The sequence below is a fragment of the Pyrgilauda ruficollis genome, unplaced genomic scaffold, assembly GCF_017590135.1.
Source record: "Pyrgilauda ruficollis isolate IOZ18807 unplaced genomic scaffold, ASM1759013v1 scaffold255, whole genome shotgun sequence".
In the NCBI taxonomy this organism is placed as follows: domain Eukaryota; kingdom Metazoa; phylum Chordata; class Aves; order Passeriformes; family Passeridae; genus Pyrgilauda; species Pyrgilauda ruficollis.
Window position 1 is genome coordinate 50,043 of NW_024523878.1, and position 8,963 is coordinate 59,005.

The 8,963-nt window shown below is 54.9% G+C and overlaps 3 protein-coding genes across 3 annotated transcripts in view; 1 reads left to right on the forward strand and 2 right to left on the reverse strand.

The window, feature by feature from the left end:
* Nucleotides 1-8: 8 nt before the first annotated feature.
* On the reverse strand, nt 9-4,685 carry DDA1 (DET1 and DDB1 associated 1). Its single transcript, XM_041471073.1, has 5 exons — nt 4,252-4,685; nt 3,499-3,579; nt 3,348-3,399; nt 2,805-2,866; nt 9-1,759 (listed from the first exon to the last, which is right to left on the reverse strand). Exons 1-5 carry the CDS (start codon nt 4,252-4,254, stop codon nt 1,649-1,651), a joined length of 309 nt encoding a protein of 102 aa, XP_041327007.1. The 5' UTR covers nt 4,255-4,685; the 3' UTR covers nt 9-1,648.
* A 107-nt stretch (nt 4,686-4,792) lies between these two features.
* On the reverse strand, nt 4,793-5,451 carry MRPL34 (mitochondrial ribosomal protein L34). Its single transcript, XM_041471072.1, has 2 exons — nt 5,375-5,451; nt 4,793-5,283 (listed from the first exon to the last, which is right to left on the reverse strand). Exons 1-2 carry the CDS (start codon nt 5,449-5,451, stop codon nt 5,013-5,015), a joined length of 348 nt encoding a protein of 115 aa, XP_041327006.1. The 3' UTR covers nt 4,793-5,012.
* A 921-nt stretch (nt 5,452-6,372) lies between these two features.
* ABHD8 (abhydrolase domain containing 8) overlaps nt 6,373-8,963 on the forward strand; it is a 9,592-nt gene continuing 7,001 nt past the window's right edge. The window contains exon 1 of the mRNA XM_041471093.1: nt 6,373-6,518. The gene's annotated coding sequence lies outside the window, so the exon portion shown is untranslated. The remainder of the gene's footprint in view (nt 6,519-8,963) is intronic.

The window sequence follows — 8,963 nt, forward strand, 5'->3', positions numbered from 1 at the left end:
CACCCCCTCCCCTCCCCCAACACCGCATTCCAGGAATTCCAAAGTCGCTTCCATAAAAAAACCAACCAAACAAAACGAAACAAAACAAAAAAAAATTGGGAAAAAAACGGAGGCAGAGCCAAAGTTCTGGATTGAATTCCAGTCCCAAATTCCGGGAATTCCGACCGGAGCCGTGTCCTGCTCCTGCTCCTCCCGAGCTTCTGGGGGAATTTTGGTGCTTCCCAGCCCGGAATTCCGAGGGTGGATCCGGGATTTTCCGGGAAAAGGGGCAGCAGGAACGCTCCCAGAGTCAGGGAATTGATTCTGGGAATCTCCTGGAAAAATCCCTGCGGGTTTCCCAGCAAGGGGAGGGAGAAGGAATTCCGGGATTCCCGCAGGAGTCAGCTCCTCGTGGAAAAGCAGCTGGAATTTTGGGATCATCTCGTCCTTTCCCGAGGTTCTCCACGGATCCTGAGCCTCTGGATGGTCCTGGAAAGGCGCCTGGGAATTGTCTCAATCCCGAGGATTTGGGGAGAGGAGGATGGGCTCTGCATTCCTGGAATTCCATCCTGGATTCTTCCAGCCTGGATTCCTGAAATTCCATCCTGGATTCTTCCAGCCCGGATCCCAAATTCCATCCTGGATTCCCGAATTCCAGCCGGGATTCTCCCAGATCCGGGGCCACTCCCAGTCCTGGGAATTCCGAGCGATCCCTCGGAGAGGATCCGGCGATTCCCGGGAAAAAATCGGGATTTAAGGATCAAAGCTCCCGGATTTTCCAAAGGGAGGGGGAAAAAATTCCGTGGATCCAGCCCCAAAAATATCCCGGGATCCAAATTCCCAGGGATTGGCTCCAGCCATGATTGGAGCCTAGGAAGGGGTTGGGAATTTTCTGGAAAAATGGGAAAGGCCTCAAAAATGGGAAAGGTTGGGAATATCCAAAGGATTCCTGGGAATTTCTCAAGGGGGAAGTGAAGGGGAAAAAAATCCTGGAATTTTACAGGGAGAGGACGTGGGGAATCCTGGGAAAAGGGGATTTTTGGGAAGGGAGGAGATCCCAGAAAAAGTGGATTTTTGGGAATGAGGAATTCTGGGGTATCACAGGGAGGAGATCCCAAGAATCCCCAAAAAAGTGGAATTAAAAAAAAGGAGTTGTTCTGGAATTCCACAAGGAGCAGATCCAAGGAATCCCAGGAAAAAGGGGATTTTGGGGAGGGAATAAATCCCAGGAAAAGTGGATTTTTTGGGAATGAGCTCTCCTGGGAGACGTCAGGAGCAAACCCCAGGAATCTCAGGAAAAAAGGGGAATTTTGGGAAGAAGGAATTCTGGGATATCCCAGCGAACAGCATCCGGGAATCCCAGGGAAAAGAGAGACTTTTGGGAATCAGGAATCCTGGGATATCCCAGGAAAAAAAGGGGGAAATTTTGGGAATTAGGAATCCTGGGATATCCCAGAACAAAAAAAGGGGAATTTTGGGAATTAGAGCCCCTAAGGACGACCAATCCTCCCTCTCCACAAAAACCCCATAAATACAAACCAAAAACCGGGCACGCGAGGCAAATCCCGAATAAATAGGGCGGATCCCGGGAATTCCCAGCGGGCGGGGGCGGGGGTGCGGGAGGTGAAAAAAGCGGGAAGAGCCTCGGGAATTCCGGAATCCCAGGGTTTTAAGTGTCCTCGGTCATGTCCTGGCTGCCGGTCCGGGCAATCTTGCGCGGCGGCGCCGAGTTCTCGCCCTCCAGCTCGCCCTGCTCCTGCTCGCGCTTCTTGGCCGCATTCTGCAACAACGGCGGGCGCGTCCGGGGGGATTTTGGGGGATTTTAGGGGGTTTTGGGGGGTTTTGGGGGATTTTGGGGGATTTTAGGATTTTAGGGGTTCCAGGGGCAATTCCAGGGGGATTTTAGGGGTTCCAGGGGCAATTCCAGGGGGATTTTAGGGGTTCCAGGGGCAATTCCAGGGGGATTTTAGGGGTTCCAGGGGCAATTCCAGGGGGATTTTAGGGGTTCCAGGGGCAATTCCAGGGGGTTCCAGGGGCAATTCCAGGGGGTTCCAAGGGGTTCCAAGGGGATTTTAGGGGCAATTCCAGGAGAGTCCAGGGGGATTTTAGGGGTTCCAAGGGCAATTCCAGGGGTTCCAGGGGCAATTCCAGGGGGTTCCAAGGGGTTCCAGGGGGATTTCAGGGGCAATTCCAGAGGATTTTAGTGGGTTCCATGGGATTTCAGGGAATTTTAGGGGATTTCAGGGGTTCCAGGGGCAGTTCCAGGATTTTAGGGGATTCCAGGGAATTTTAGGGGGATCCAGGGGGATTTTGAGGGGTTCCAGGGGGATTTCAGGGAATTTTAGGGGATTTCAGGGGGTTCCAGGGAATTTTAGGGGGCTCCAGGGGATTTCAGGGGCAATTCCAGGGCAGACTCCCAGCACAGGGATCCCCAGTGTTCCCAAATCCCAGGACTCCTCAATCCCAGTATTCCCATTCCCAGTATTCCCACATCCCAACATTCCCATTCCCAGCATTCCCAAACCCAACCATTCCCAGCATTCCCACATCCCAACATTCCCAAACCCAAACATTCCCATTCCCAGCATTCCCATATCCCAACATTCCCATTCCCAGCATTCATCCCAGCATTCCCACACCCCAGAATTCCCAAACCATTCCCAAACTCCCCCCCACACGCTCCCCTCAATCCCAATTTTCCCTCATTCCCGGGGCAGAACCATCCCAGGATTTCCTGCCTGGCATTCCCACGTTCACCATTCCCACAGGAATGAACCAATCCCAAATTCCCAGAAAAGCTGGGAATGCTGGCTCCCAAGGGTCACCTTTTTGTCCCACTGCTGGTGGAGGTAGCGCAGGAGGATGTTTGTCTTCTCTGTCACAATAACTGGGAACAATTCCAAGGAAAAACAGGGAAAAAAATTCCAGGTTTTAGGAGGATAAATTTGGGAATAAGTAAAGGGGAAATTGGGAATAAACAGAGGGAAAATTGGGAGTAAATAAAGGGGAAATTGGGAAAAAACTGGGACTAAAAAAGGCAGAAATTTGGGATAAATAAGGAGCAAAGTTGGGATAAAAGAGGGGGAGAGTTGAGAACAAATAAAAGGAAGATTGGGAATAAATAAAGGGGAAATTGGGACTAAAAAGGGGGAAAATTTGGAATTAAAAAGGGGGAAATTTGGGATTAATATGGGGAAAATTGAGAATAAAGAGGGGGGAAGTTGGGAATTACTAAAGGGAAAATGGGAATTAAAAAAGGGAAAACTGGGAATTAAAAGGGGGAATATTGGGAATAATGAGGGAGGCTGGGACTGTAGGATCTCCCCGGTGAGGCCGATAAAAACCGGGATTTTCCCGGGAAAACTCACTCTGTTCCGAGGGGAATTCTCTGGTGGGCAAATACACCGAGGGACGGCGGTTCTGGAACGGGAACGAGAGAGAGCAGGGGTGGGATTGGGAAGGAATTCCAGGATTGGGGAACTCCAGGACTGGGGAACTCCAGGATTAGGGAGCACTCACGGAGGCCTTGCAGACGGAATCCGCATGGAACCTGCTGAAGTTGCTCTTGTTGTACACCGGGAGCCCCTTCAGGAAATCTGCCTGCAGAGCCACAATTCCCAAAAAACCCCTCAGGGAACGGGCAGGGACCCCGGGAGCGCTGGCCCACCCCAAACTCCAGGGGCTGAGGGGAAATTCCTGGGATTTGGGCAGCTCCAAGCTTTCCTTTCCCAGATAAAACTCCCAGCGTGATCCCAAGGCTGTGACCCCTGAACCCCCCCCCCACCCCCCCCCCATAAAACAAATGGTTCAGCCTCATTTTAGGGGGACCCCTCACCTTAGGGTGTCCCCCATAACACAAATGGTTCAGCCCCACTTTGGGGTGATCCCTGAACGCCCCGTAAAACAAATGGTTCAGCCCAACTTTTGAGTTACCCCCCACCCAAAATAAATGGTTCAACCCAACTTTAGGGTGATCCCTAATGTCCCCCCAAAAAACAAATGGTTCAGCCCCATTTTAGGTTGTCCCCCTGAACCCCCCATAAAACAAATGGTTCAGCCCCATTTTAGGGGGTCCCCCTGAACCCCGCCCATAAAACAAATGGTTCAACCCAACTTTAGGGTGTCCCTCTGAACCCCCCACCCAAAAAAAAATGGTTCAACCCCCCCCTTAGGGTGCCCCCCACCCATATCGGGGTGCTCCAACCTCACCCCCAGCCCAAACCCCGTCCTGGGGCGGCGCGGGGCCGCCATTGCGGCGGGGGGCTCACGTACCATCTTCGCCGCCGCCAGCCGGGAGGAGCCGCCCCGGCCCGCCCACTGTCATGGCCGCCCGCCTCGTGCGCGCCGATTGGTCCGCGCCGCGGAACGCTGCGTTGCTATTGGGTGTCGCGCCCGTCAATCATCGACGGGGAGGTTGGGTTGAAGCAGGAAGTGCCCGCGCGGAAGGGCGGGGCGGGTGCAGCGCGGGAGGACCCGGATGGAGCGAGCGCGGGGCATGCTGGGAGTTGTAGTTTGGGCGGCGAGACCGCTCTTCAATTAAGGAGCGGCTCATTAAGCGGCGGCTCATTAGCGGCGCGGGGAAAAAGAGGCGAATTCCTTCCCTGTATCCCATCCCAGAGGTGATGCTGGAATCAGGAGCGCAGAGGATGGGGCGGAGGCGCTGCTGAGTGAAGAAAACCTGAGTTCTATCCCCTAATTTCGCACCCCCAGCCTCCATCCTTCCCAAATATCCGCCCTGGAACGCGCCAGATCCCCCTCCTCATTAAACCCCCCGCCCTAATTAACGCAGCAACTTCCAGGCGACACGCTGGGATTTCAACACACTCCGCATTCCCACGTTTATAAACAAACCAAATTTAAAAAAACCTCGGAATAAACGCGCGGAAAAGGCGAGGATAATTTAACAGCTGAAGCAGCAAAGCCCCAAAGCCCTCAGAGGCACGGAGTGACAGGGCCAGCAGGGCTGGGCACCCCCTCCGGGCCCCGGCGGGCTCATCCCGGAGAAGAATTCCCGCAGAATTCCCGGGGCTCCCTCAGTGGCTCAGGGATTTCCTGCCCTTCAGCATCCGCCGCAGGATCACGGCGACCCCGCCGGGAGTTCTGATCCGTTTGATCCAGCCGTGAGTCTTCTTCCGCTTCCAGTTGTTGGGCTGGTACTCGTTGCCCCGGGATTTTCCACGGATTTGTCGGAAATTCCACGCTGGGACCGGGAGGCGGCAGAGAACGGCGGCGTTGGAAGGCCCGGGGAGAGGCTCCAGAGCGTTTGGCAGCAGCGGGAAGGGAAAACCTCGCAGCAGGGAGAAGCTTGGGGGAAATTAAAGCAGAACAAGGAGTGAGGAGAGGGAAATAAAGGATAAATTTGGAATTTTAAGGCTGGGATTTCCCCTCCCGGTACCTGCGGCTCCCGGCCCGCGCCCACACCGGCGCCAGCGCCGCCATTTTGCTCCGCCAGCCAACAACGCCGTTTCCCATTGGCTCCGTCCTCTCAGCCAATCACAGCGGGCGTTGCGCCGCAAGGGCTGATGGGGGTTGTAGTCCCCTGGGGTCGTGGCGGAGTTACCATGGCAACGGCGCCACTGCGGCCTTGTCGCCTCGGGGGCTGTCGGTTGTCCCCCAGGATGTCGCGACAGGCCATGAAGCCGCTCTGAAAGGGCTCCAGGAGAGCTGGAGAGGGACTTGGGACAAGGGATGGAGGGACAGGACACAGGGAGTGGATTTGGGACGGGAAAAGGGAGAGTTGGGCAGGATTTTGGGAAGGAATTCCTGCCTGGGAGGAAATGCGAGGGAATTCCAGCCCTGGAATGTCCAAGGAAAGCTGGGAGCAGCCTGGGATGGTCCAAGATGGGCCTGGCTGGGATTTCAGGTCTTTCCGAGCCAGACAATTCCAGGATTTTCCTTTTGGGGATCAATCCCAGCCCTATCCCAAGAGCAGGAGCAGCGCCGGGGTTTTTCCCTCCCGGTTTTTGTGGCCTGGCAAATAAACCCAAAATCTGGGGAAATAAACCCAAAACTCAACCCTGCTTTGGTGTTCGGCCTCCTGGGGGTGGCAGTGACACACCCCTGGCACTGCCACGCGTGTGACACGTTGGTGGCACTGCCACTCTCATGGCACTCGCCCCGTTTGCCACCGCACGAGCACCACGGTGTCACCACCCCATCCCAAATGCCACCTCTATCCCTGTCCCCATCCCTGTCCCTTTCCCTTATCCCTGTCCCCCTTGTCCCCTCTTGTCCTTGCTGCGGCCCCCGGCTCTCAGTGGCCCCTCGCGGTGTCCATCAGACCCTGACCCTTATCCCTGTCCCCATCCCTGTCCCTTTCCCTTATCCCTGTCCCCCTTGTCCCCTCTTGTCCTTGCTGCGGCCCCCGGCTCTCAGTGGTTTTCACCGCCCTGCTCCGCCTCTCCACCGGGAATCCTGCGGAATTCCAGGATTTGCAGCGGGAATCCTGCGCAATTCCAGGATTTGCAACGGGAATTCTGCGCAATTCCAGGATTTTTTTCCTCACCCCGCATCCCCGGAGCCCCCGGGCCATCGATGAGGTGAGCGGCGCTTTTTTCCCTGCGGGAATGTCCTGCTGCTGGGGGTGGGGGTGACCCAAAAATGCGGGAATTTTTTTCCCCGTCGGGAAAAAAAAAAAAAAAAAAAAAAAAAAATCTGGGATGCGAGGGGGGTTGGGATGTTGTGGGGCAGAGAGGAGCCGCGAAAAACCCGGATTTGTGCAGGTGCGCCAGGGAGGGGGGAAAGGAGGGGGAATTATCCTGGAAACCCAGCCTGGGAAAAGCTTCCTTCGTTCCTTCCTTCATTCCTTCCTTTATTCCTTCCTTTATTCCTTCCTTTATTCCTTTATTCTTTCCTTCATTCCTTCCTTCCTTCCTTCCTTCCTTCATTCCTTCCTCCCCTCGTGATGCAACGGCCGGGAAGGATTGCTGGGGGGGGAGTGGGGTCTGATCCCGCTGGAATTTCGGCTGGAATTTTGGGAAAATCTGCCCGTGGTGGGGGAGAGGCTGGGCTGTTCCAGTGCTTGATTCCAAACCCTGATTCCAAACCCTGATCCCAAACCCAGATTCCAAATCCTGATCCCAAACCCTGATCCCAAAGGCTCCTGATTCCAAACCCTGATCCCAAACCCTGATCCCAACCCCAGATCCCAAACCCTGATCCCAAAGTCTCCTGATTCCAACCCCAGATCCCAAACCCTGATCCCCAGTCCCCTGTGCCATTCCCGTGTCCCCTGTGCCAGTCCCGGTGCCAGGATCCCAAGGCAGGATCCCTTGGCTGGATCCCTTCATTCCCACCTCATTTCCATTCCCAGCCTTACATAACAGGCACTGGATTCCCAAATTCCCGAAATCCTGAATTCCTGAAATCCTGAATTCCCAGATTCCCAGATTCCTGAACTCACAGATTCCTGAACTCACAGATTCCCAGATTTCCAGATTCTCAGATTCCTGGATTCCAAATTTCCCAAATTCCTGAATTCCCAGATTTCCAATTTCCCAGATTCCCGAATTCCCAAATTCCCAGATTCCTGAATTCCCAGATCCTGGATTCCCAGATTCCTGGATCCCAGATTCCCAGATTCCCGATTTCCCAGATTCCCGGGATCCCTCGGGCAGCCGGAGGGGCTGGGAAGGAGCCGGGTTGGGATAATTCCCCCCCCCCCCATCCCGTTTCCATGGCAACCGGCACCATTCCCGCCTTCCTGCATCCATCGGGATCCTGCTCCAGCCTTTCCAACCTGGATGTTCTGGGCACGGAGCGCAGGGGAGGTGGGAGACAGGAGACGGGAATCTGGGGATCCAGGGATCTGGGAGTGTGGGGATCCGGGAATGTGGGAATCCAGGGATCTGGGAATGTGGGGATCCGGGAATGTGGGAATCCAGGGATCTGGGAATGTGGGGATTTGGGAATCTGGGAATCCAGGGGTCTGGGAATGTGGGGGTCTGGGCATCCGGGAATCTGGGGATCCAGGGATCTGGGAGTGTGGGGATCCGGGAGTCTGGGGATCCTGATATCTGGGAATCTGGAATCAGGACATCTGAGGAACTGGGGATCTGAAATTCAGGAATATGGGAATCCAGGAATCCAGAAATCTGGGAATCTGGAAATCCAGGGATCCATGATCCAGAAATCTGGGAATTTGGGAATCTGGGGATCCAGGAGTGAGGCTGGGATTTACCCCTGGAAGCTCTGGGCAGGTTGGATTTTGGGATGCCAGAGGGATTTTCCAGCCTTAATTCCAGGATTTCAGGCGGGTTTGTCTGGATTTCCATCGGGAATGGGCAGATCCAGGGAATGGATCTCGGGGATCCTGCTGGAATGGGAACTGGGATCCTGATCCCACAGAAATGGGAACTGGGATCCCACAGGAATGCGATTTGGGATCTGGGATCCCACAGGAATGGGAACTGGAATCCTGCTGGAATGGGATTTGGGATCTGGGATCCCACAGGAATGGGAACTGGGATCCTGCTGGAATGGGATTTGGGATCTGGGATCCCACAGGAATGGGAACTGGGATCCTGCTGGAATGGGATTTGGGATCTGGGATCCCACAGGAATGGGAACTGGGATCCCACAGGAATGGGATTTGGGAACTGGGATCCCACAGGAATGGGATTTGGGATCTGGGATCCTGCTGGAATGGGAACTGGGATCCTGCTGGAATGGGATCTGGGATCTGGGATCCCTCAGGAATGGGATCTGGGATGAGGATCCCACAGGAATGGGATCAGGATCCCTCAGGATCAGCGCTCGGATCCCGCTCTCTCCTCCCGCTGCCATCAATAATTCACCGCGTTCGTTTTCCCCTCAGCCACAATTAACCCATTCCCAACCTCCGTGCCCCCATTCCCACCAGCTTCTCCCTGAATATTCCGAAAATCCCAAGATTTCAACTCCAGCAGCGAGCTTTGGGAACAGCCAGGATAATCCCCCCCCCCCCCCCCCCCCCCCCCCCCTTTCTTTGTTTTGTTTTTTTTTTT

Bases quoted from the DNA above. Each gene is read 5' to 3' on its own strand.
- DDA1 (XM_041471073.1), bottom strand. The intron at 3,400-3,498 runs GTGAGTGCTCCC...TTCCCGTTCCAG, and splicing joins ATTCCGTCTGCAAGGCCTCC to AACCGCCGTCCCTCGGTGTA. The intron at 2,867-3,347 runs GTGAGTTTTCCC...AATTGTTCCCAG, and splicing joins AGAATTCCCCTCGGAACAGA to TTATTGTGACAGAGAAGACA.
- MRPL34 (XM_041471072.1), bottom strand. From the start codon at position 5,451: ATGGGAAACGGCGTTGTTGGCTGGCGGAGCAAAATGGCGGCGCTGGCG. The intron at 5,284-5,374 runs GTACCGGGAGGG...ATTTCCCCCAAG, and splicing joins GCGCGGGCCGGGAGCCGCAG to CTTCTCCCTGCTGCGAGGTT.